This window comes from Pezoporus wallicus, unplaced genomic scaffold, assembly GCF_028554395.1.
Source record: "Pezoporus wallicus isolate ANWC-B61680 ecotype Strahan unplaced genomic scaffold, APGP_CSIRO_Pwel_v1 scaffold_7402, whole genome shotgun sequence".
Taxonomy (NCBI): domain Eukaryota; kingdom Metazoa; phylum Chordata; class Aves; order Psittaciformes; family Psittacidae; genus Pezoporus; species Pezoporus wallicus.
Genome location: NW_026641037.1, coordinates 1,114,840 through 1,141,384, shown reverse-complemented (window position 1 = coordinate 1,141,384; position 26,545 = coordinate 1,114,840). Strand labels below are relative to the sequence as shown.

The 26,545-nt window shown below is 44.5% G+C and overlaps 2 protein-coding genes across 5 annotated transcripts in view; both read left to right on the top strand.

Annotated features, from left to right (window-relative positions):
* The window catches only part of SCHIP1 (schwannomin interacting protein 1), a 190,439-nt gene extending 178,934 nt beyond the window's left edge, over positions 1–11,505 (top strand). For 3 of the 4 annotated variants that reach the window (XM_057421807.1, XM_057421809.1, XM_057421808.1), the window contains 6 exons: positions 3,562–3,680; positions 6,667–6,784; positions 7,430–7,627; positions 8,156–8,279; positions 9,390–9,483; positions 10,873–11,505. In XM_057421807.1, the coding sequence (XP_057277790.1) occupies positions 3,562–3,680; positions 6,667–6,784; positions 7,430–7,627; positions 8,156–8,279; positions 9,390–9,483; positions 10,873–10,924 (705 nt within the window). In that variant the 3' untranslated portion in view covers positions 10,925–11,505. Of the gene's footprint in view, positions 1–3,561; positions 3,685–6,666; positions 6,785–7,429; positions 7,628–8,155; positions 8,280–9,389; positions 9,484–10,872 lie in introns of those variants that run through there. The other variant, XM_057421810.1, reaches the window with a different exon arrangement.
* A 12,244-nt stretch (positions 11,506–23,749) lies between these two features.
* On the top strand, positions 23,750–26,015 carry IL12A (interleukin 12A). The gene is made up of 5 exons (XM_057421891.1): positions 23,750–23,992; positions 24,386–24,493; positions 24,593–24,634; positions 24,738–24,842; positions 25,771–26,015. Exons 1-5 carry the CDS (start codon positions 23,750–23,752, stop codon positions 25,936–25,938), a joined length of 666 nt encoding a protein of 221 aa, XP_057277874.1. The 3' UTR covers positions 25,939–26,015.
* The last annotated feature ends 530 nt before the right edge of the window (positions 26,016–26,545 follow it).

Sequence of the window (26,545 nt, the reverse complement as noted above, 5' to 3'; positions counted from 1 at the left end):
ACTTGTACTTTACAGACATAAATAAGGTGCTGCCTGTGGAGCAGCCTCTGGAACTTTAAATATAGTAATTGTCCATGGCTGGTAATGACAGACCTTGGCAAAAATAGCCTCGGTGGCCTGGCTGTGTCATGGCTGGGGCCAGGCACCGGCTGTACACCCTGTTTGGTGCATCCAGCCTCTGCTGGCCTTGCTGCATTTTAACTCTTGCATCACAATGGCACTGGCAGGATGGGACAGGGCCCTGCTGAAGTGTTGCTGGCACCCCTTAATCTATAATTCACTGTGTAATTAGACTTCTCCCTCTCCAACAGGTAGCACCTTAGCAAAGCACTCTTGGTATTTGGTCTAGGTTTGGTGCCGATTGGTGCAACTCCAGAAGTGCCATCTCCAGCAGTTATTAGGAGCTGGCTGCTCTACCCAAAGTGGGGTGTCACGGAGCATGACAAGGAGCCTGGCAAATCACTGCTGCACCTCAATACCAAATAAATCTTCCATGTGCAATTTTGCGTGCTGTTTTGGGTGAAGTCTGTAGTGAGTAAAGGCTGCTAGTAGAGGTGCCTGCGTGCTAAATAGCGTGGAGTGGTATGTGGTGAAAGGAGCAGTCTGGCTGCTACTTCTTAAGTGACATGAACAGCACGGACTTTGCTTAGTTTCCCAGAAAACTGCAGAAACCTCCTGCGCATCGCTGTGGGCAGTGCTCTCCATCCAGCATGAAGGCTGGTCAGGGGCAGCCTCCAGCATCAACTGTATCATCGTGTGCCCCAGGAATGGGATTGTTCTGGAAGAAGGCATATATGGGATAAATTCAGGCTTTTCACCAAAAATGTTGGAGTTTTTTTTGTGTTGAGGTGCTGCAGAGCATTGGAGATGGGCTGGGTACCGTCATGTGTTGGAGGCGGGTGGTAAAGAGCACAAAAGGTTCTGTATAATCTGCAAATGCCAAAGAGGTGATTGCAATAGTTTTATAAACAGCAATAATTACAGCAGGTGACAGCCTGGAAAACAGTGTGCTGAGTCCACTATAGGGAAAGGCTGAACCTCTCCTGGGAATTTGCCTTTACTGGAATGGTTGTGTAAAGCATTGACATGTAGGCAGTCATGGCCATAGTCTGACATTGTGTTTTATTCGTATACTTAAACAAAGGTAGCTACTGACCTTCTGAACTGGAAGGCTAACAGTAAGAGGGAAAACATCCGTTCAAAACTGTTTTGCCTTAAAAATAAAAAGCAGCCTTTTGTTTAAAATAATTGTCGGAAACAAATGTCAGCTCTACACCAGATGCCTTTTTCAGAAATGCGTAAGTTTTTGATTCAGTGTCAAAATACATAAATAACATGGGTTTATATATTTCTTCCTAGTACCATTGCATTTTGCATATTTAATCCATTATTTTTTATATACCAAGTAAGTATATTTGATAGTCAAAAAAACAGTTGCAATTTTCCTTCTCAATTTATAGTTTTCACTACCCAACTCAGGATGTATGTTGCAGCTGTTTGGTAATTTATCTAAAGCCTCAAATCTAGTTCCCTTAGGTATATTGTCTTTCTTAGCAACTGTTCCCTATTCTATAATAACAAATAAGACTCTTGATTTCTTTATGGTCATTAGCCTGTGTCTGGTTTATAAAATGGGATATTCAGAATTCAGTCCTGGGAGCAGTGCTATTTAGTATCCTCAGTAATGACCTGGTGGAGAAAACAAATTGCACATTGATTAAACGTACAGATGTCATACAGGGAGCAGTTGTATCTCGGTGGGAAATGGAGCAAAATTAAAAAGATCTGAAGAGACAGCCCCGTCTGAAAGGGCAAATATGTAAAAGTGTGCCTGTATTTGTGTGTATTATAATGCAAGGAAGAGTGGTTTTCAGCACACACAGAGTAGATGGGTATACTGCCGAGAGAGGGAGTGGTCCCAGCTGGCGTGGAGGCTGGGATGTGCTGTCCCAGCTGGGTAGGAGGAGGTGGAGATGTGCATTGGGCTCCTGATTTCTTTTGGAGTACAAGGAAAATGAGATGTAGTTGGGAAGATGTGGGAGAGGCTCATCTGAGTTGGAAAAAAGGGGAAGCTGAGTATCTGTGTCTTCATGAAATATTGATGCACTGAGGGTGCAGCTGGCACTCATGGGAGAGAGGCCCACATGCATTGTATGTGAGATGGGATGCATGAAGAATCAACACAGGCAACCCTGTCTCTGCTTTCAGCCAATTAAAAAAATATTTCTCACTCATTTTTACTTGTTTGGGTTTTTTTCACTGTGCTACCTTCACCAGCAGGGATGGCTATTTTTAACGCTAAATCTAACTGTCTCCATGTGACTGAGGCTTCAGTTAGTGGAAGCTGGGAAAAAAAAACAAAATTAGGAAAAGATACCTGGGCAGTCTGGGTAGAACTTTGGAAGCTGGGAGCTGAACCTGGGAATATTACATCACTTGATGCCATGTGGGTTATTTTTAATATTTTAAATAAAAGGAGTTAGGTTGCAAACGAAGCATATATTTTGGCAAGGGATTGAGAATAATAATGTGCAGTGTGATAACGTACGTAGTCAGCGCTGGAGCTGGAATGAAATCATTAGCTATTTTAAGTTAATAATTTGCATTTTGTTATAGCTCACTTCCTTGTGTGAAAAAGAGGTGTTTTACGTTTACTTAGGTGAAATATGGGAAGCACAGTTATATTAATTAACCCTGTGGAAGAAGCTTATGCTTGGCTGCTATGTTTTCTTTTGTTGGGTATCCTTGACTGGATATTATGTGTTATTTTAAAATTAAATGTTTTTGAGGGCTTCAGAATGTTCCTTCTATCAATAACTTGCTGCCTTGTATGAATTTGTTGTTGGTTTTGGCACATAATCCATTAGTGACAGACACTGGGATAGTACTGGTACTAATTTTGAATCTAGATCTGTGATTTTCATTTATTGCACATTGATTACAGAGTCCTCTCCATAACCATTGATAGGTGATTAATTTCAGATAAAAAATATGCATAAAAATACATTTTAAAAAACGGGGTAATTTGATGATGATTAAAACTGCATCTCTAAGCACCTTGGCAGAAGGATTGTGTGGTCTTGGAGGCTGCTCAGGGAGGTGGAGGATGCTAATGGTGCAAGTGTTTCGAGGCCTTGGGTGATATGGTTTAGTGTGAGATGTCCCTGCCCATGCAAGGGGGTTGGAACTTGATGATCTTAAGGTCCTTTCCAACCCTAACTATTCTGTGATTCTAAGTGTGGCCTCAGTGGCTGTATATGTCTATGGGTACAGATATCAGTGTATATATTATCTTAAGGTCCTTTCCAACCCTAACCATTCTGTGATATATTAGGTATATAGCAGATGTGTGTGCATATATAGATATAGATCTGTCAGTATGTGGAGAGATGCAGATGGGCTTCCCTGTTGAGATGGGCTGTGTGGTCCACCCAAGCATGGGAGATAGTGTGGGGGACTCTTGGCATCATGAGCGTAGCAATGGGGCAGGTGAGACAGCTCTGCTTTGTGCACACTGGCATGATCCACAGCTTCATCCTTTGTGTCGCACTTCCCTTTCAGGCCCAGAAGAATGAGCGGGAGTCAATCAGACAGAAGTTGGCTCTGGGCAGTTTCTTTGATGATGGCCCGGGACTTTACACCAGCTGCAGTAAGAGCGGCAAGCCAAGCCTCTCCTCTCGGTAAGCCAGGTGGCCTCACAACCCAAAACCTCTTTGGAGGCCAAAAACTGAGAGATGCCTCCAGTGGGACATCCTGCAATCTCTCCTTCAGAGAATCCCTCAGGTTTTGCTTGCAGACATATTCTTGAATTTTCCTTGGTTTAGAACATCTTATGCTCCAAATTCAATAGTTGTACATTATGTAAATAATTGTAAATAATGTGCTATTAGTTTATTGTTTAGTTTTATAAGTTTAAAACTGTGTAGAAGAGATAATTGGATGCTCGGGGAATAAAGCAAATGAACTAAGTTTCCTGAGTTAGGTTTCCCTCAGGTTTTCATTCAGAATCTCTGCCCTGAACTGGGCGTTGCCTTTGGGAGTGGGAAGACCAAGAATGGTGGTGGAAGTGGCTGAATGCCTGGTTTCATGCCAGATGTGCATGTCCAAAGCAGGGCAGGTTTTGAGAATGGTCCTGTCATCCCAGCAGTCCTGGATCAGGCAGCATGGTGTTGCTTGGTGAAAACCCATGAGTTTATGAAAGCTCACCTTCCTTCAGTAGCTCAGGAGGTGGCAGCCCGTTGGAAACAGATCTGATGATGATAGTTAGCCCTGGTTCAGCAGGGTTCAGCAAGTAATCTCATGCACAGAAAGCATCAGAGAATGGAAAAAATGAGTTTAGACGTGGCTTCCTGCCTCCCCTCCATGTCCTCATGTTCTGTGCAGGCTCTGCTCACTGGACACTGCTCCATCCATGGGGCTGGCACATTGCATAGCATGGGTACCTCACTTATTCTGATTTTGAAAATTCCTACATCAAATACACTCCAGAAAGGCTTGTTTATATTCAGCTGCTGAGGAATAGCACGTGGCACTGGGAAAGCATCAAACACCTCCCACACTGGGAGAGAAGATCTACCTGTTGCCATGGTGCGGGAGAAGAAGTCTTAGAGAGGCATAAAGCCAAGAGGAATACTGTTATTACACCAGAGAGGTACAATTGTGAAATTAAATTGAACTGCAAGTCATTTGAAAGGGAAAACAGTTTTGCTGTGTGTAGTTACAGCTAAACCAGGAGCTGCTATCTTGTAATTATAGCACGGCTCTAATTAACACTGTGTGGCAGGGTTTGGCAGCTGTGCCACAAGAAATTGCCAGCTGTACCTGAACACTTTGGTGTTTTGTTAATATTCATAGTCCAGGCAAAGCATTAGTATTGCATGCTGACTTTGTAGGACCATTGCTCTCATGCTTGCATACAAAATAAAAGAACTTAAGTTGCTTAAATTGCTGGGTGTGGGGGTCATGCTCTTGAAAGGCGCATGAATCGCAGACCCTTTTACAGTTTCTCTGCCCTTTCCATGCAATGCAATTTGAAGCCAAGCCAAGGGTGTATCCTGCTCCCCAGCCTGGGTGCCAGTGTTTGAGCACCATGGCTTAAAAGTTTGTGCAGAATTATACAATAGAATCATTCAGTGGTTTGTGATAGAAGGGACCTTTCAAGGCTATCTATGTAATCCAACCCCCATGCAATAAGCAGGGATGTCTTCAACTAGATCAGGTTGTTCAGAGCCCCATCCAAGCCTGGCCTTGAATGTTTCCAGTGGTGGGGCATCTACCACCTTTCAGGGTGCTAGTGTTTCGTAAACAATTTTAATTATTAATGCTATTTATTTTATGGTAACAGTGACTAAGAAATTCCACTGAAACCAGTGGAAAATAAAAGTTTGCTGCCTGTAAGTACCAATATAAGCCCCTCTGTCAGGAACGAGGAGTAACAGAACATGTGGGGAGTTTGCCCCATCTTCAGCAGGCAGTGATAGAGTATGATCCACCAAGAAGTCTGATAGGCTTTACCCCAAAATCTCTAGTTCTGGGGTTAATATTTAATGAATTTTGAAGATGTGCAAAGTCTCAGCAGAGAGGAAGGGAGGCAAACGGGCCTGACCCTGGTGTCAGATGGGTGAATTGTTGTGGAGAGCCTGTGGTGCATGGGCTTGGCTTGTGGCTGCAGAGCTGCTCCACAATGTGAGCATTATCGTGGGCTTTCACAGATACCCTCTTGTCCAAAAAATCTGTTCCCTTGTTTGCTTCCTGAGGCTGATCTGAGCAGAGGGAGCCCTGGGGTCCATCTGCAGTTTGGTGTGCCAAGCTCTTCAGCATCCCTAAAATGTGTGTTACATGGCTGATGACCTGCTCTGCAGTGGCTCGGGGGGGATAACTACTGTGTGAGCCAAAGCCAGAATGCTCTCAGCCTTAAAAGTGCTTTTCCCTTCTCTCAGCATGAACTGGGAATCCCTTACCCTGAGAAAATAATTCCCACGGAGGTGAATTTGGGTGGTCTTAACCTGTCCAAACCAGGTGATGGAGCAGAAGGTCCAGAAAACAGTCATAATCGCTTGTGATACAGTAGTGCCTCTTTGCTGTAAACAGGCTTATTACCCTTCTGAATAAATACTTTCAATTGCTAGTACATTATTTTATATAATAATATTTTATATTTCTATTAAAATATATTTCTTTGTTAATATATTCATTTTATATAAACTTTATATATATTTTACTTCATGTAATAATGTAGCCACCCATGATGACAATAGCTCTGCAGTATCTTAGTAATTCTGAAGTTCATCAATAGATGGTGGTAGAAGCATTGTTGTTACCATGCCACCGAGTTTCCAGTCCCATGTTAACTGCTGTTCAGAAATGGCAGCCCTGGGCAGCAGCAGGAACTTGCCTGTGCCCTGCTGCCATGGAATCGTGGTCCTAGTGCTGCTTTGGAATGACCATCTTCTTGAAAATTAAAAACAGGGAAAATGGTAATATTTTCCTGAGGCCAATACAAAATCAGGACAACAGCATCCTTTCAAAACACAAACAACTCGCTGCTGATGGTGCTGCGGCATCTTGTCCATGTAATCCATCAGTGTGGTGGGTAGAGCTGCAGTTTGCCGGCGGCAGCCCTGGCATGGGCGGGCTGTGGTGTTACCTCTCTCATTTCCCCCACAGATTACAAAGTGGGATGAACTTGCAGATTTGCTTTGTGAATGACAGCGGCAGTGACAAGGACAGTGATGCTGATGACAGCAAGACAGAAACCAGCCTGGATACGCCATTGTCTCCCATGGTAGGTTTGGGAACCCCTCCTGCAGAGGCTCCAGAGCATGGAAACCATAGGGCATCCAAAATGGAAGCTGATAAAGAACTGATCGTATTAAAATAGCAACGTTAAACTCCAGAGCAGCATCTTCAGCCACCACTTAAAGAAATGTGAGGTGCTGAGGGCAGATAGTGAACTGCCCATAGCTAGCACAGAGCTGCTGTGGAGTAGATGCCTTCATGTGAAGGTGTTCCTTCTTCCTTCCTTCCTCCCTTTCTTTTTGGCTCTGATAATTATCAGGGCAGTAATGGATATGAAGTGGTATCAGCTCCCATCAGCTTTCCTCTCTTCACTTTTCCTTTGTAAATATGACATTGTGGCCCCAGATTTTTAATTCCAGCTTAACCAGCCTGTCCCTTCAACACGTATTGATCTGGTTGGCTCTTTCCATTCAAAGTGCTCAAATTGCTATCAGTAGTCAGGGGGATCTATCTGGGAATTACTCTGTTTTCTAAAGATAATCTTAAGGATTAAAATTTAAAAAAAAATAATCTGTGCTTTTCACTGTTTCTGTAGAAATTATACCACTTTAAGTGCACAAAAATATGTTAAGCCTATGGCAAACTTTGCTGGTGCAACGGGGTTGTAACAGCTGCGTGTCTGCTTCCCCAGAGCAAGCAGAGTTCGTCCTACTCTGACAGAGACACGACGGAAGAAGAGTCAGAGTCCCTTGATGACATGGATTTCCTCACCAGGCAAAAGAAACTTCAAGCTGAAGCCAAAATGGCCTTGGCTATGGCAAAACCCATGGCCAAAATGCAGGTTGAGGTGGAAAAACAGAACAGGAAGAAATCACCGGTAGCGGATCTTGTAAGTGGGGGCTATGGGACGGTGCGTGGGGGTAATGCCAGCCCTTTTGCTGTTTGCTTTCGCTTGTCGAGACATGCACACCAACCATGGTGCTTGCTCACAGTGCTTGTAGACATGCAGAGGAGCAGTGGAGATAGGGACTGCTGTCAGGAGTTGAAGGGTTGACATGGGTTGTCTTATCGGGTGTTATAGGAGCAGGATGGGTGCAGGGAATGAGATAATGAAGCATGAAGATTGTTAATGCCTTGAGGCCAGCACATGATGCTGCTTACCCTCCAAGTCATAGTCTGCTCCCATCCTATCCTGGACAGGCCATAGCCTGTGCCTCACTTTACATCAGTATATTGCTGATGCTGGTAGATTTGAAGACTTGGGTCAAATGTGTAGATGTTTCAGCTTGGTGTGGTAGTCCTGGAGGAGTCATCAATTGCATGCTTTGAGAGTGGGATACAGGCAATGTAAACTGCTGCTGCATAGAAATGCAAATAGTTGGAAGAAAACAGTAAAAAGCTAAAAATGTCTTTTCAGCTGCCACATATGCCTCATATAAGTGAATGCCTGATGAAGAGAAGTTTAAAACCCACTGATCTAAGAGACATGACTATCGGGCAGCTACAAGTGATAGTCAATGATCTCCACTCACAGATAGAAAGTAAGTGATACTTGTTTAATTATTCTTCAGTATGTTCCATTTAATTAAAAACAATTCTCCAGGATACACACAGAAGTATTGTCAAATGTGTAATAATAACATGAGTATATGGAAGAGGTGCACAAAGGAGTTCTCTCCAGTTTTGGCTGCTTTGGCTTTCTTTCCTGTTTTCAGTTTCTCTTAAAGCTCTTGCTTGGCTTCAGGGTTTTCCAAGAGCGGATCTAGGGTTTTCTTTCCCCAAGGGATCCCCATTTTGGGGTAGACTGGTGGCTGTAGGTAAAAAAATCCACATTGGTTGGGGGCTGCTGTGCTGCTCCTTCCCCGTGTTAGTTAATTGGCCTCCCTTCTGGAAGCAGCCCACTGAGGATGAAGAGCTGTGCTATTGAGTTGTGATCTGTTATTTTGTGCCTCAAAGGCAAAAAAATAATTAGGTTCACTTTACAAAGCACCCGAGTATGGGATCATAACTGTTAATGTCTGTTCAGCCTGCTTCCCAGACTGAAGAGGTGTTAAACCAGTACAGCTGTATTTAAACAGTCTAAACCGCAGCTCTGTCAGCAAGTGTTGGGCAGGTACAGCCTTCATGGGAGCCAATGCCCACAGATTAATTTTTCACATGGTCCTTTTTGTATTCTTCCTCCTCACTGTTTGACACAACCCTAAGAAGGAATCCAATGTCACAAACTTTCCTCTTGAGTAGAGGGACCAGCTTGGACAGTAACCCCAAACCGGGACAAGTAGGCAGCATGTTCTGCATTGCCACAGGGAATTCAAAAGCTAAACCCGAGGCTGCCTGGGTGAGCAGCTCACATGCTTTCTGCAGCCTGTTTCTTGCTCAGGGTTGTTGCCCACAAGTGAGAGAAAGCTGAACCAGCAGACTGTAAGCACTGAGAAATTCCTCTTTATTTTTCTTGCTGCATTAAGCTATTTCAAGCAAGGAAGTGCATGCTGCGTCAAGGGGCTTACACTAGAAAACATGCATCCTTTAGTGAGGTCCCTCCTGGTTCTCGGTACCAGCTTGCGTAATGTGGTGGGGAAAGATGATGTATGGGACCCAAACCAGCGTTCCCTGGGACATCACAAACTCATCCCCTTTCTCCCCATCCCCAGGCTTGAACGAGGAGCTGGTGCAGCTGCTTCTCATTCGGGACGAGTTGCACACGGAGCAGGACGCCATGCTGGTGGACATTGAGGATCTGACCAGGTGAAGGAGGCTCCACGGGGTATTTCTTTTCAGGTCCCAGCTTACTATTGGCAGTGTGTAGGGTTTTTCTTCTAGCAGAATTTCAGTACTAAAGCTTTTGCTATCAAAGGGCTAAGAAAGACACTGCTCTCTATTCTTAAAGCAAGAAATCAGGGCACTCGAGTTCTGGAAGCTGTCAGCAGTTTTCAAGAGCTCCCCAAATATAGGTGTTGGTGCATGCTTTTGTATTGGTGTTTCCTTTTCAGAAGCCTGGAAAGGACTGATGCTGCAACCTCCCCTTTCCCCACCCCAAAAAAACAATCCAAGTGGCCTCCCATGCCAACCCATACCTCTTGCTGGGGTAAGCAAGAGCCGCTCTGCCTCTCCTGCCAGGAGGACTTGACTGACAGGAGAATTTCTGAATTCATATTAATGTTCTATAGCTGGTAAAATAGAAAGCCTTGCAGAATATAGGGGGGTTTCCTAAAGGACTTCATCTCCTGGGCAGTCAAGGCTTAAGACACATTTTTCTTTTAGATAATTAGTGATGCGCTGCAGAAACTTTAATACTGAAAGCTTTAGGGGAAAAAGAAGGTGACAAATAAGGTGCACTGGCTATTGTCAGCACACCAGGACTATGGTTTCAAAACTGAAGCATTAAGATTGCAAAAAATGTGGCCTAAATTTGTTTCTATTTAAAAACATTGTGGTGCTGCATAGCAGCTGTTTGATATTTGTCAGTGTTCAGTCTGAGTAAAGTATCTGCCAGCTGAGGGATTTGGGAGCATTTCTCATGCTGCCTGGGGGCTGGTGGCTCCCTGGGACAAGCAGGCAGGTTGTCATTTCTGAGTCTTGTGACACACTGTCACTGCTTTCCTTACAGAGCAAGCGATGAAAAGGGGAGGTTTGGGATGGAGGAAGCAGCTGGGTCAGCAGGCAAACGCCAACACCACCTTGCATCTGTTTCTCCTTCTGTACTTCAGGAAATGCCTTGCTTCCTAAATGCAGTTAATGACAGTTTAGTAATTGATATTTGGAAGCTGGTCAGCATGGTGGGGGCTTTGGTGCATGGTGGGAGGCACCGGCTCCCCTCATTCTGGCATTGTTTGGGGGGCAAACACCCTGGCCATCCCTGCAGGAGGAGAGGAAATGATCCCAGCTGACTAAAACTACTCTGGGGAAGGGTTTCCTCTCCCTTTTACCCATCTCCTGATCCCCTCCTGCCAGGAAGAAGCCTGGGCAGAAACCACACATCCCATGCTCGGTGCTTGTTTTTTCCTCAGGAAAACGTTTTTTGTGGTTGGCTGCCAGGGCAGTGGGGATGCTGGCTTGGAGCACAGCCCAGCCTGTGGTTTGTGTTTCCACCTCTCCTCAGCATGCTGAAAAACAGAGCTTCTTTCCTCCCCACAGACACGCCGAAAGTCAGCAGAAGCACATGGCAGAGAAGATGCCGGCAAAATGAACCCCGGAGTCCCGGGAGCAGAGCTCGAGCGATATTTCATTTTGCTTCTGTGTGTCCAAGCTCTGATGTCCACAGTGGCGCACAGGAAAACCAGTGTTAGTCATTGACCATGTCCGAAGCTTTATGTCCGGTGATTGGCCTCTGCTTCTTAATTTATTTTAATTTTTTTACTCGTGCCACTAAATATCAGGCATTTTAATAATATTATTACAGAAAATGTACAGTACTTATAACATTATAAATCATGGGTGAGAAGAAAGGGTAGTTTAACTTTATTTTTGTTTGTTTAGAGATTTTCATTTGAATGATATTTTACCATTGACTACTTTTTTATTCTTCACTGTAGTTTTAAAATAAAGAAACTGTACTTGACGGTGCTATAAAAGTCAAAAAATACATGCCTGCCTCGTAGTGAAGTTGTAGCTTTCAGTAATATGTATATTTTAATCAGTTTTCAACATTTTGTGAATGTTGACTACCTGACATGCATTTTTAGATGTACTATTAACATTCGGTTGGATTCAGAGAGTTACCTTGAAAGTTTTATGTATAAATATGTAAAATAAAAGTTTAAAAAATTGTTTCATATGATACGTCTTTTTGTTGCCTAGTGGTTGACTTCAGTGATGCACCAGTGATGTATTCCTTGAAGCAAATGTGCAATTCCTAATTTGTCATCACCAGAAAAAAAACAAAAAAAATTTATTTTTTTTTTTAGTCAATCACATGAAATCATGGAAAGAAGACAGAATTTTTGTAGAGTTATTTGTAAGTTCATAATGTATGTATGACATGGACTTAAGAGATTCTTCTATAATCACATTCACTGGGCCGTAATGTCGTGACTATTGTTAGAATAATTAGGCACATACTGTAGATGGTTTCTTTTTCTATTTTATTGTCTAGGCTGAATATTTAAATGACTCACCAATGTCAGAAATAAAAAAGAAAATCCATGTTAACAATCAAAGCAGCATATTAAATGTATTATATATGGTAATTGCTCACCTCTCTGCCTTTGGGTTGGGCTCTCCATTAGCAGCTGTGTTCATCACTTGAGTGCTGGATGTGTCCTACCCTGCACGTACAGGAAGAGGGACACGGGGAGACTAATAGGTCTGTCTCCATCCCTCATTTATTTGATTTAATGATGCAATAGCTCGGCCAGCCCCTTCCTAAGGCTGCCCAGCCATAGCCAGCAGCAGACATGCATCTCACACATTTTCATTCTTTTTATTTTGGGGGCAAATTCATCTTAGCAAAGGGTCTGGCTAATGACTTATTCAGGGTGTTTTCAGAAAAGCATGAGCTGCATTAAAATTTCATCCCCTGCCAAGAATGTATTTTATAAAATGATGATTTCCCTCCCTTTTTGCAGGTTATAGAAGTGCCGGCCCTTAGTGGGGCAGTGAGGGAGAGGGTTGGTTTAACTTAGGGCTGTTTTTCCTTTCTCAGGAGTTGCTCTGGGGGCATTCCAGTGGACTGTCCCCTGTCTGCAGCCCCTGTGGGGGACCAAGTTCTGTTGCCTGCTGGGCAGTGTCCCCTGAGCAGGGGGCTGTGCTTGCCCCAGGGGTGTGGCTTTAACAGAAAGATGCTGGGATGGGTTCAGCTGCAGACCAGCAATGATGTAAACTCCTTGGTTTGGTTTTTCTTGTTTTCTTTTAACTATGCAGAAAAAAATATGTCTATTGGGGGTGTTAGTTTCCCTGTAGCTCTTGGTTGGCTTGATGCTGTTGCCTGCATGTGGAGAGACTTGCTGGGGTTTATGTTTCTGCTCTGTAATAGGCTGTCTTTGCAATGCTCTGAGGCCAAAATCATCACCGCGGAGCCCAGAGCTGGTGCCTCCATCAGAAGCGGCTATTCAGGTATTGGTGAGGAGGTGCGTGCCACTGGATTTAAAGCATGAACAGCAAAATCCCCAAATACAAAAAGGTTGCTCTCAGCTTTCAAAAAGAAAAAAAAGCCGGAAAGCCCCAGGTGCTCCCAGGGGACCACCCGCAGCCCTCAGCATCATCATCCCTGGCATCGCACCCACCAGGGCCCAGTTGTGGGGCACCAGGGTGAGGCAGCCTGATCAGGCTGGAGTTTTATTCCCTTGCTAAGTGCCTTTAACTTGCTGAAGAGAACTAGTTATTCCAGTCACCTATTGCTGGTTTTCTCCCTTACGCCCTTTGGGGGTTGGGGTGGTTTTTTTAAGAAAAAGTGTGTTTCTGGGTAACTGCATCTCCTTGGCTCTGTGTCCCGTGTACTGAGGTGTCATGCTGGTGTGTATGATGGCAATGCTGTGGAATTAATGGATTAAATGACGTTTTTAAAACAGAAAGGTGTTGCGTGGTTTCTGAGTTGCTGCCCTGTCATGGTCTGTCTGTATTTTGTCACCTGTTTCTTTCAGGGTATCGGTCCCATTTTCAGAATCTCCTGTATCCTCCTGGGTGGGTTTTTGGTTCTTTCTCCCCTTGTCCCCACCAAATACAAATTATGTTGAATGAGATGCCAAACTTGGCAGTGTTTGCCTTCTGCAGGCTGCGTGCACTGTGTGCAACAGGAAAAGTACCTCCTGAGACTAGAAGTCACCAAAAATAGCTGATACAGTAAGCAAAAACACCTACCACTCTGCATATGGATGGGGCTATGGGGTTGAGGGTCCCACAAGCTCCCCATCACACAGACTGCTACCCTTGATGCACCAGCTGCACTTGCCTGTAACTAATTCTGCATGTTCACAGGGAGTAGCTCCTCACAGTGGGATTTTTGAGAGCTGCATCCTTGAGGAGAACTTGGGGTTCTTGTTCTGCCTCGATTTTTTTCTTTCTTTTTTGATGCTTTTCTTCCATGAATGGGGCATTTACACAGTTCCACTTGGGACTCCCAGTATCAGTGCAGTAACCCCGGAGCCGAATTCCCCAAAGGAGACTCGGAGAGCTCTCAGTCAGAAGGTTGCTTTCAAGGGGTGAGCTCAGCAGGAACAGTAATACACAGCTTCTGTTATGACAGAGTGCCTGAAGCAGCCCCCCTGCCCTATGCCCCTTGCAAATAATGGGGGGGGGGGAAGGGGAGGAATGAATACGTGTTCATTTGGAGAAAACATTCAAATGACTAAAAGGCTGAAGGAAAGCTCGGGGTAGGTTGGACGTGCTAGTGAAGGAAAACGTCCACCAGTGTCAGCTGCTGCCAGAGGTGATGCAGCCTCCAGAGATCAGTGACTCCCCAGCAAACACATCTATAATTCATAGCACTGGGAGAGAAAAAAAGAAGGCTGCAGAGCTGTAATATACGGCTGCAAATGCACCATCTCCTCTGTCTGGTGTGGCCGGCTGAGGGCAGGGGAACACAGGGCAACATGTGCATGAAATCTGTATGACCCCCTTCTCCCTGACAGGCATAGCATGGCCTTGGGACTGGCATGGCCCCGGGACTTGCATGGCCCCATCACACCCAGCCTGTGCCATGGGCACGGCACTGCACCAGGCTCTGGGCAGGGATGCAGAAGCCACAGGGTGCTGCCAGCCGCATCAGGCATGAAAGGTCGTTGCCCAGCAGAGACCTGGGCATTGCTGTCCCCTACTGGGGCAAGGGACAGGCACAGGGCTTTGTGCAGCTTGGAAGCGATTTCGGAGTTTGTTTCTTAGCTGTTGCAATAATTATTTGCATGCTGCCTGACTAGCTGCGCAGAAAAGGACCTGCTCCTCAGCGTGCCATGTCCTGCCCCCATCACGCTCCCCTCCGACACCCTTCCCCTCAGCCAGTTTTGGCCATCCAAGGGAAATTCTGCTTGCTTTTGCTTGCCTGCCTCCAGCTGGTCTCAAAACATGAGGTTTCTTTATTTTTTAAATCTGCTTCTTGGTCCTAAACTCCCCTGTGCTTGATAAAGTATGAAATGCTGCATTTGAAAAAGAAAAAATCCATCCTGATGTCTGAGATAAGGTCCTGCTGATGTTAAATCAGACTTCAGGATCAGAGATGTGCCTTATAAGCCAGACATTTCCTCACAAGCAAACCTTGCGGTTTGGGTTCCCCTCCTATCTCCTTTTTTTTTTTTTTTTTTAGAGAAGGCAATTATCATGAAGGAGCTGCTTTTTACCTCTTTAAAGCTTTGCAGAGGGCATCCCCCAGGAAAAGCCATTGTGGGGGGTCTTACGGTCGGCACTCGCTTCCCTGCAGAAGCCTACACCAATTCCTGGGAAGTTTCTCTTCCTTCTTATTGTAAAGCGAAGTGAAACCCATGTGTGCAGGACCCTTTGTTCTCTGCCAGCTGCTCCAGATGTGACTGGTGACATCCTGCATGCAGGGCAGGACCACTGGCAACAAAGCTGTTGGTTGCATTGCCAGTGAGTACCAAGTCTTGTGCTAAAGCAGCATTCCTTGGTCATTTGATAGGGTTAGACCTTCCCTCTTCTCTTATATCAACCATCAGCTCCTTCTTAGTGGTAAAATACTATTTTTAAAAGTCTCAGCTTTGGAGAGGAAAAAAGGATGGATGAAAAATAAATTGTCCCACTTCTCAGTGGTGCAAGTCTCTGACCCAGCACAGCCTATTCTAGCTCATGACTTTTAATCTGTGACACCAAAACTGGGATGCTGGCTCTATTGCCAGTGGAGCAATTGCCATGAATGACTGGCAGCAGAGCCCAGGCACCATGCTGGTCATTGCCACCTACCCCTTAGCTCCCTAATGACAGCATGTCTGGGGAAGAAACATGCCTTCAAATGAAAAGTGAAATAGCTACAGCCATATGAAAAAAGGGAATTGCAGAGTTTCGGGCGCATCTCCTGAGCTGACAGCCTGCGGGGAGCAGCCATTTCCAGGCAGCCAGCTCAGCACTCCTTCACTGCCTGTCAGGGAAACTGCCAGCAGAGCTGTGGGAAGAGGAATTTTCCCAGGTGCTGGCCTCAGCCCACCGTGGAGGTAGCACTTGACACCCCCAGCCAGGCACTAGCTTGGAAAAATTCCCATCGGACACTCCGGGAGTTTTGCTGGAGTAACCAGCACTCCTGGCCGCAGAGAACTGACACCCCTTCAAAGCAGTAAGAGCTGGCAAGGAGCTATGCAGAACTCTGCAGCTCCAAAACCATTTAGAGATCTATTTTTGGGAGTGGGGGAGGGACCCACATCACAGTATCAGACCACTCATCCTGCACCATCCCACTGCGCTGCATCATGAGGTAGGGGAAGGGACAGCAGACCTCATGTCTGTGCACAGATCAAGAGCCTGCAGCACAAGTTTGGGGCTGGAAGATGTGACTAGAGGCTGTGCCATCGTATTTGGGCTGCCTTTGAATTCAACATTACACCAGCAGCTTAGCACAGACCACTTGGAAATGATTTGGCTCTCCTGCAAAGCCCTCACAGGCCAGCAGCTGGATGTAGCCACGAGCAAGAACAAAGCTCCCGGTGCCTTCACCAAGGGAAAAACATCATTGGTTGTGGCTGGGTGACTGACCCCTGCATTGCCCTAGAGGTCCCTATGGCTCCACAAGGATGTGAATAGCAGCTTCTTTGGGTTAGCTGCAAAGTCTTTTACTCCCTGCCACCTAGGGGTTCATAGCTCATCTTGTCTAACGAGCACAGGAGGTGACACACACACAACAGGCTATGGTGAGAGGTAACAGAGGTCCAAACACCCACAAGACAACCACAAGGGAAGAATCATTACACACCTAAGGGAAAAATAAAAATCCCTTAAATTAAATAACTGGCACAGACATTAAAAGCTTTCACATGACATTTGCTAGGATTCAAACCTGTTTAATGCTTCCCAGTCTTTCCATATGGGCATGGCAAAGCCCCACTGCCACCCAATGACCTTGAATCCCTGATTCATGCACCTCTGCTATCTTTCCCCTTTTCATTTCTGAGGATGAGGCAGCTGCAAGCCAGAGCTGCAATCAGAGCAGCTGCTGCAAATATCTTCAATGTTCTCATTCAGGATTTTAAGAGTCACAGGCTGTTTTGCCTGTGAGGTGGATGCCTTCCCCAGGGATTCAGCAAACAGAACAAGCAAGTTTGTCCATGTATTTCCATAACGTTTCTTTACAAATTACTGCTCACACAAAGCATCATTTACCCTGAGAACCCACAGAGAATATAATTTACCCTGAGAAGCACACATGAGCTAGGTGATCTCTCTTCCTCAAGCAATTGGACAAAAAGCTTCTGTTTTCCAGTACCTGTTACCAGCTGTGCTTGCCCTTATCTGACCTGATGGGAGCAGCTAAAATACGAATAATCTTTAGCCTAAGAAGGCTAAAACATGTTCTATTAATTTGTTGTACTAAATATTGGAAGTTGAATGGCACTTGCTCACACATGTAATCTGTACTTTACTCACACATGTAATCCTTACTCCTGCAAGCATGTCAGCTGCTCCAGTCCCTCCTAGTAACCTTTGCAGGGTCCAGGCCATCCCTGCCCATCCACCCAGCACATTGACTGAGCCTGTCAGACAAAACACCACCTGTGATGCCAGAAGTGCTGGGTTTTGCCCATGGAAAGACTGTATTTTCTTCTAATAATGGCTTTAAGGCCACTTTCCCACCATTCCTAGAGCCCTAGGGACTATAACCTCCTTTTGGCCAGGGCTTCAGTTCACTGAGACTGCATTTTTTATTTTTAATGCTCACCAAAAGTATTTAAAAAAATATTAAATGTGTCCCTGTATGGAAACTATCTGCCAGGAGAGGGCTCAACCCATCACAGCATGCTTCTCCTGGGTGTGAAATCCTGGGCAGAGCATTCCCCAGGGGAATGGGTGCTGGAATAACTCCTATCAAATGTGTGTTCTTGGATGGGCGATCAGTTCCCACTCTCACCAGGGAATGCTCTAACCAATGCTGTAACCTTGAGTCATGCCGTCAATTATATGAGTATCCCCAGGCACTTGAGACTCTGACCTGTGCATCTCGGTAAGTATTCTCAGGTGTCGTATCATCGACTGGCTCAGCACCAAAAGCGTGAACACTTTTCCCATCCTGCTTCTTCAGGATGGGGTGAAGGCTTGAATACATCATTAATGTGATGCAGTCAGTCATGTTGCATGAAAGAAATGCAAAAAAAAAAAACTGATGCCTCTTCTGGTCAACCAAAATCAATGCTCCTTTTCTTCCCTGGGTGCAAGACCACTGCCAGTTGAAACAGCAAATACTAAACCAGAAAGAAGATAACAAAATTAGTCACCCCTTTCTTCCATCACAGGTGCCCATCAGGTCAGCAAACAGCATCTGAGCCTGCGAGAGCTTTTGCGGGCAGGAGATAAATTGGGCAGATGAAAGAACAGAAAAAAGGCACCCAGAGATGAGAGAAATGCTGCAGAGAATGGAAACAGAAACTAAGAGGGAAAGAGGGACTATTGAGAGTGCTGACAGTGCTGTGCTCACCAGAGGCCAGTGCTTCCTCCCCACACATGAAACCACGGGCACTACATGAAACCACGGGTCCCACACGAAACCACGGGCACCACTGGCACCAGGACATTAGTCACCCGGGTGTTTTCAGGGCCAAGGCTGGGGGCAGAGAAGACAACGAGACAAAGGAGGATCTCATGTAGTCCTGAGGTCCCAGAATGTTTGGCAGGGGAGACACCCCTGCTCTATGCTCTGATGGAGGGGCCATGGGATAAACGCAGTGCCCCAACCCACAGCAGCCACTCCTCCCTGCCCCTCTGTGCTGCAGCATCATCCAGCCTCGTGAGCTTTTTATTTCTATTTACATCATAAAACTTCAGAACAAAACCCACAGGACTGATGCAGGATTTCACCCACGTCACCAACCCTGTTTCTGTGGGTTGGGTAATGGTTCCTGGAGCTTGCCCACATCTTTTATTTTCTGTAAAGCATCATGAGCTAAATATGGTGATCCCTTAGAGTGACAATGCCGAGATTGGTGTTAATGTTACTTTCATAGAGAGCTTTGCCTTTACCTTGCTGTAAATGCAGCCAGCTGATTATGGGGAAAGAAAATCAGCTCCTAGACCCAATTATAAAAGGATGCTGGTAAAAGTTAGGGTATAAAAAAATCATAACTCCCAGCTTACGTCAGGCAAAAATTGATTCAGAAAAAGAATACTTCCTTTCCCCAATTCTAGAATGCTCTTCAAGCAATCCTCTGTTTCAGTGTGAGAACTTACTTACCCAAAATGTAACCATTCAAAATCCCTGTGTGCTCTTTAGGGAGCCACAGCACCTATTCAGCGGTCACCACCAGCTCCATCCCTTTCACAGAAATGGCTGTAACCTGGCATGTGGATCCGAGCTTTGTAATGAAGACTGCAAATAACACCCGCTGAATTTGGGGGTCCCCAGTCCAGCTGGGGACAATCCACCTAAAGAAACAAAGCTGCCAGGCAGTCACCAGAAACCCTCAGTGAAGAGCAGGGATGCTGCAGAACATGGCAGGGTCATGGGGAAAACAGCACCAACTCCAGCCATGGCTGGAAGAAAGAAAAGCCAAGAGACACAGGTGCTTGACATAAGATTTTATGAGGTTTGGTGCCCTAACTGCCAGTGCAGGAAAGCCACTTCAACTCAGATATCATATTTAATTATGTATCAGTGAAATAGCAGCCTGAACACATGCCTAAGGTTACGTGTTTCAGGGGATTCCTCAATAAATAAACACCACAAATAACAGCCAAAAGACACTAGGAAAGTTTCTTTTGAATCTTCACTTTCCCATTTTATGGAGCCATCAGGTCCCAACATAAATCAGAAACAATGCTTCTGTCAATGAGGCTATTTTGGTGAGATATCTGGTCCCAGATCTTAAAAAAAAAAATTATCCAGGAGCAAAACAATGATCCTAGATCAATCCTTCATATGTTCTGAGTGGTAAATAGTAGAAAAACTAGTTTTGTTTACTGATGCATCCAAAAATCTTATTCCACACAACATTTTGCAGTTCTTCTTATGTAGTAACTACCTACAATTAACTGTCAGCCTAGCTGTGATATAATAATTCTGCAGCTTTCATTTCTATATGTATATAATTATTTCATAATTATATATAATTATAATTACAGGAAATAGGACTCTCCTACAAATAACCCATCTCTTCCCATTGAAGATAGAGTTGCAAGTTGCTACATGACCTTCATGAAAGGCTACACGACCTTCATATCACCTTCTAGTGAAGAAAATTCACGTGATTTTACATGTTACAGGAGAAATAATATTTAATTTTACATGTTACAGGAGAAATAACACCACACAGCTAGAGACCCCATTAGGAAACATCCTTCATGGCCATTTTGCCACAGCACACAGCTTACAATGCAGAGGACAGCGTGTGGTGTTCATGGGTCTTCACAGGCAGCTTACCCAGAAAGCAACATGGTCTTCGTTTGGCTTGGACTCTGAGAGCAACCATGAAGACAAAAATTAGATTGCTATTTGTAAGAGGGGAGAGAAGGCAAGCCAAGACTGAAACAAAATGTTAGCACTGCAGTACCTTATGTCAGCACACATTTCCAGGAACTTCCCAGTTTTTTAGAACAGTGTGGCTGCAGAATATCCTATTTCTCATCACTCGCATACACAGTCCTCAAAACTAAACTGAACTGAGGTGTTTGGGGGTTGGGGTTTTTCTAATTGGTTTCTTTATTATTATAGGTTTTTCTTTCTTTTTCAAATAGGGGTTTTAAGTATTGTTTTGGTTGAGTGCAGCATATCCAAGAAAAGAGTTTTGTCTAGTTTTGACTACAATATAGTCGAAATACATTTTTATAGCTAGATCCAGAATGGTTCTTATTTTTCTCTGGAGGTTAATTTCAGCAAGAGCAATTTATAGCTGAAATAAAGCCAGAGGAATTACATTTTCTCATGTAAAAATCATACATCTTCTAACAGTTTTAATAGACCATGGTATGCAATTACTGCACTGTACCTCTAAATGTGTACATGATATATCCCTATTTCTGTTGCTTTAATAACAAATGCATCACTCCGCCTTTATAATCCTTTATTTGCCTGCTGAGATTGGTACCTGAGATCAAGACACCATATGCCATAAAAAGGACACTGATTTTTTCAATTTCAAAAGAGTTTGCTTTCCACTTTTGGATGCTGCCAACATAGGAAATGTTATTATGTTTAAGTCCCCAGAATAATATTAGATGTCAGACTATATATAACAACTAAGGAGCATCAAAGCCCAGCCCATGCATGGATCTACAATAATTTCCATTTTGAAGCTAAGGCAGAAAGATCATTAGTGCCTGGGACTGGACCAGCCCTGATGCAGAGCTGCATTGCTTCCTCCTCAGCATGGGGCCACAAGACCACACTTGCCCCAAGCCAAGCAGACAGGCAAAGAGCAGACCACACACAGTGATTATAGAGGTGCTCCATTCAGACTCAAGACTGGTCAGATAGAACCAGAGAATCATAGAATGGTTTGGGTTGGAAGGGACCTTAAAGATCATCTGGCTCCAACCCCTGCCATGGGCAGGGACACCTTCCACTAGACCAGGTTGCTCCAAGTGCCATGCAGCCTGGCCTTGAACACTGCCAGGGATGGGGCAGCCGCAGCTTCTCTGGGCAGCCTGTGCCAGGGCCTCACCACCCTCACAGTAAAGAACTTCTTCCTAATACCTAATCCAAATCTACTCTCTTTTACTTTAAATTCATCCCTCTTTATCCTGTCACTATGTGCACTTGTAAAAAGTTCCTTTATATACATAATATAGGAGTCTGAGATGGAGGCAGATGCATAGATGAGACTATGAATGAAAACCAGATATAACATCTTCCCCTCCCCAAAAAAAAAGAAAAAGGCATTAAGACTCTATTACCTCGTTGGTAGCATCCAGCAGTTAATATCTTAGACATTACTTTGAGACAAATCTCAACAAAATAATCGCCTTAAACAGGAGTGCACTTGCATTCAGTCCATAGCTGAAACAGGCATAGAATACAGATATGGTACAAATCAGGCAAAAGAAGCAAAAACTGGCCAAGCTCAACTCACCACCCATCCAAACTAGCACAACCACTACGTTAACATCATGTTTAGCATTTGCCCTGGAGACCCTCGGCACAATACCTGTTTGATTGCCGTTCTGGAGAGATTTGTGCCTGCAGTGTGTGATGCTGGGGCTTCAGTAGATCTCTGGATTTATTGCCTCTGATCCTGCAATACATGTACAAGGATCTTCAGCAGCTCGGCATGGCAAGGACTTCAGTTTCAGATGCTATCAGAAAAATAAATGACTGCTGACAGTGATATCATTTGGGCATGGTTCTTTATAGATAATCGAGAAAAACCTTCCTACTTGTAAACCAGCAAATGTATCAACATTCAATTTTTTTTTCTTCTACCAGGAAAATCAGAAATACTCACAAGTATTAGGATATATTGCACTTTATCAGTAAATTAAACCCACTCCATGTTTCAGTAATACATTTTCTAACTGTGAGGGAGCACTTGCCAAGAAAGCATTTCTGCTTTGGAAACACCTGTGCAACAACAGAACATGGCTTGCAAATTATCTGTGGTCCCATGTATCATTAGAGATAGCTATTACATGAAGAAAGCAAAATATAGCTCAAGGTTTTGCATCAAAGGGAATCAGTAGTGTCCTACTTGCGTGGTTGTTCTACTTGTGTAGCCTGTGTTTTTCAGTCCCCAGTGGCTGGGGGCTGCTGGGGGGCCTCTGGAGATGAAGTTCTCTGGGAAGATGCTCTTGCTATCCCAGCCAACTTTCAGCATTCAGAGACTTCTGAAGGTATCGGGACTAAATGTTCCTCCTTTCTGATGAAGAACTCTAACTAATATCCCAATACATGCCTAAGTGCAGTACAGGAATGCCATGAACAAGAGGCTGTTGCTCAGATTGTGCATCAGCACCCCATCTGAAGAGAAACCTCATGCCCTGCTGTTGAGGCAGTGAGCATTGAGTGACTGAGCATTGGGCAAAGAAACCTGGAAAGCTGAACACGCACACAAGCATATCCCAAAGGTCTCTTCCACTTCTGTGTCAGAAAAAAACATAAGTCTCCTACACAGATTAAAACCACAGCCCACAGCCCAATGACTAGTGTAGAAGTGGAAAACACACAGCGAAATTGGAAAATTATGCAGTGCTGGTATTCTAGCAAAGTCACCCTCTAGACACAGCACAACCTTCTTATGGGGAAAAAAGGTGTTAATGAAAGGAATCTGAAAATGCAATATAAAACTCTTGCTTCATCCTGCTCCTTTCCAAGTCAATAGTAAAACTCCCATCTACTTCGCAGCAGACTCAACAGATAGTAAAGTCTTATGCTGCCTTTCACACAGGCTAAGAATGGCCACGTGCAAGTGAAGTAATACTGACATAGTTGGTGATTATACCAAGTATATCATCAAAAAGCAATTTTCCATGCAGGTTTTCACTAATATTCATCACTGACATCTCACTGTTATAGCCTTTAAGAGTAAAGAATGCAAATGAAAAAGCTTATGTGTGTGTCACACACGTGGTTTAAGTTAATTCTTATTTGCAGGCTCGCTGCAGGCTGCGTGCAAAGGGACTAGTCCTGAAGAAAGTGCTTCCAGCCTCTACAAGTGCCACCCTCTCGGCCAGGCTGAGGGGCTGGCAGCCGCCCCGGGACCAAGCATCCTGGTGCCCCCGCCCAGGGACGCTGCGCACATCCCCCCGCCCCGCGGTGCCGGGATTCCCGGCGGACGGCTGCCCCGCCGCTCTCGGGATGAGTGCTGGCTGCCCCCAGTCCGCTTAGCGACCCGCTGCTGCAACGGGAAGGGAAGGATGAGATGGGGAACTCCTGCGCTCGCCACCCCTATAAGAGCTGTCGCTGTCGCGCCGGCCCCAGCAGCACTTCTCCGGCATCAGGATGGAGCAGCGCCGCAGCGCGGGCAGCGGCGGGCAGGCAGCGCCGCGTAGCGCCGCGGTGCGGGGCTGCAGGCAGCGGCCAGGGCTCTGGGCGCTGCTGCCCGCCGTCTGCCTGGCGCTGGCCCTGCCAGGCCGCGCTTGGGCGCTGCCGACGCCGCCGGCCCCCCGGCACCGCCTCGCCGATGAGCTGATCCGCTCCCGGGAGCTGCTGGCGGCAGCCAACGCCTCTCTCCACCGCGTGAAGGTCTGCGAGGGGCCTGGCGGGCGGGCGAGAGGACGGGAAGGCGGTGACGGGGCAGTGGTGGTGTTGAGGCAGGTGGTAATAGGGTGGTGAGGGTACCAAGCCAGGGTGTGATGGAGCAGCAGCGGTATGCAGGCAGGGATGGGGCAGTGAGGGGAAGTGGTGGTGAGTTATTGAAAGTACTGTCACATGCATTTCAGCCCCTTAGTCTCTCTGCTGCCTCTTGTATTTAACCACAGTCCTTACACAGTCTCATTCCTAGGATTCAGCAAGACAGCTGTGATGCATCATGTAAATTGTGTGTATTTATATATATATGTATATATATGTATATATATGTATATATATATACACACAGGACGGTGAAGCTGAATCAGTGACCCCTTTTTAACACAGGATCTCGGCACCCTGGGATTTGAATGTACCCTTGAAGAAGTTGATCTTGAGGATATCACTAAGAATCAAATGAATACAATAACAGCCTGCACATCTGAGGATCCAGAGGTAAAAAAATGTATCAAGTTCCAGCATCATATTTTCATGGAACAGCTATATAATTCACACTTCCACAAAATCACCATGTCTCATTTCTTTAATTTGCAGACTGGAAACTGTCCAGTGCTGGAAAGATCTACTTTTGATATGGTAAATCGCAAGTTTCCCAAAAGAACCCTTTTGTTGACTCGTTGTATGTTTAAAGCATTTAACAATGGATTCACACATTTCCTAATAATTCTGATTATTGCAGAGTAAATGCCTGCAGGGCATCCATAAGGATCTGAATGCCTACAGGGCAGAGCTGAAGAACTTCAATGATCAGGAGGTGCTGGCAACTATTGATGAAATGATGAAAGTAAGTCTTTCTGTCTCCTTCCTTTCTATTATTTCTGTTTTAAACCAGGGGTTTTAATCCAGTTTGCTCTATTCTGAAGTCAGTCAAAAAGTGACTTTTCTTTAATCTGGTAATTAAAAAAAAATGTCTGTTGCTGTTTTTCCTAGAAGGGACTTGATTCTTACGAGTTGTGTGTCACAATTCATGTTTTTCCTTTGCTGCTATGTCCTCTCTATGGCTCCTTTGTTTACACTGCTCTGCTCTCACAGTGAGACACAGTACAGGATTTTCTGCCACTTCCACAGAGAACTCAAAAATAGAGTAAAAGATAGAGTAAAAGGGACACAGCTCTGTTTCTCTTCCAAATACTGAAATATAATACATCTGGTATACCAAATACGACATCGCATGTACTGAACTTTGACAAATATTATTAGTGGTTAGAGGGAATAAAAGTTAAAAGTTTGTTTGTTTGTTTGTTTCACAAAAGCTAATTAAAACAAAAGTTAATTGTGTTTGTATCGGCACAGCATCTCCCAATAGCCTGGAGATTCTGGTTATGGGCAGATGAACCCAGTCTAAAGGGTCGCTAGACAAAGCCAGCCATAGGCATATTATTTAAAAAGCATCTTTATTCCTGGACTGAAAGAGCATTTGTGCACAAATGGACATTTTTGTCTCAAGGAAAGTACAAGTGTGCATCCTAAGTCCATTAATTATATCATTAAATATTTCAAATTTTATCCTAGGTCTATTAATTATATCATTAAATATTTCAAAACTTATCCAAGGTCTATTAATTACATTAAATATTTCAAATTTTTCATTTTGGAGAATACATTCTTATTCCTAAATCCTGTAATTTATCACTTTGGGTGAAAAAAACTAAAGAGGTTTTTGGTTTAGCCACTTTCTGGCCATAGCTTGTAACACCCTGACCTCTTTGCAGGCCCTGAAGACCAGTAGCGGGAGTGCACCGCAGCCATTAGCAGGCACAGGGCTCACTTCCTTCAAAGGGAGGATGAGGCTGTGCAGCATCCTTCATGCCTTCCAAATCCGCACGATCACCATTGACAGGATGATAAACTACCTGACCTCTCTGGAGAGCGTGCTGTAAGTGCCCAGCCCTCCAGCACTCTGGGTAGAAATTTGACCTAAGGATGCTTTGGAGAAGAAATTGTAGGCTCAATACCCTGAGAGGCAGATGGGGACTTTTAAGGAATCTAGCGCATAATTTTTCTGTTTCTTATAAATCATGTTTTAATGAGGTGTTGTGAGTGCCTTTTAAGCTATCATGTTAAACCTCTGGATTTCTAGAATATAAGCTACATTGTGGTACCAAAATGTTCTCAAATCACCAAACACTCAACTAGAATTTCTCTTATTTATTCAGCTGCGATTTTCAGAAATTGAAACATATTTATAATAATCAATTTATTTATTATATTCTTTATTTATTGCCTAATAAAATTAAAGTTTGCATAAAAATTGTAGTGTCTTTTTTCCTTGAGATATAACACAAATACTTTTAAAATACTTTGAATATACCCCATAGCAACTTTCAGCACTGATACCGTATTTTAAAATCCTGTTTCTACCTTCTTACTTACATCAGACATGGGTTTTGTGGATTTCCTCTCAGACTATGCACTCTAAGCAACCCACTTGATTTAATCCTCATTTACTGTGATTTTCCAGGCAGTTCATAGATTCTGGGGTGAAAT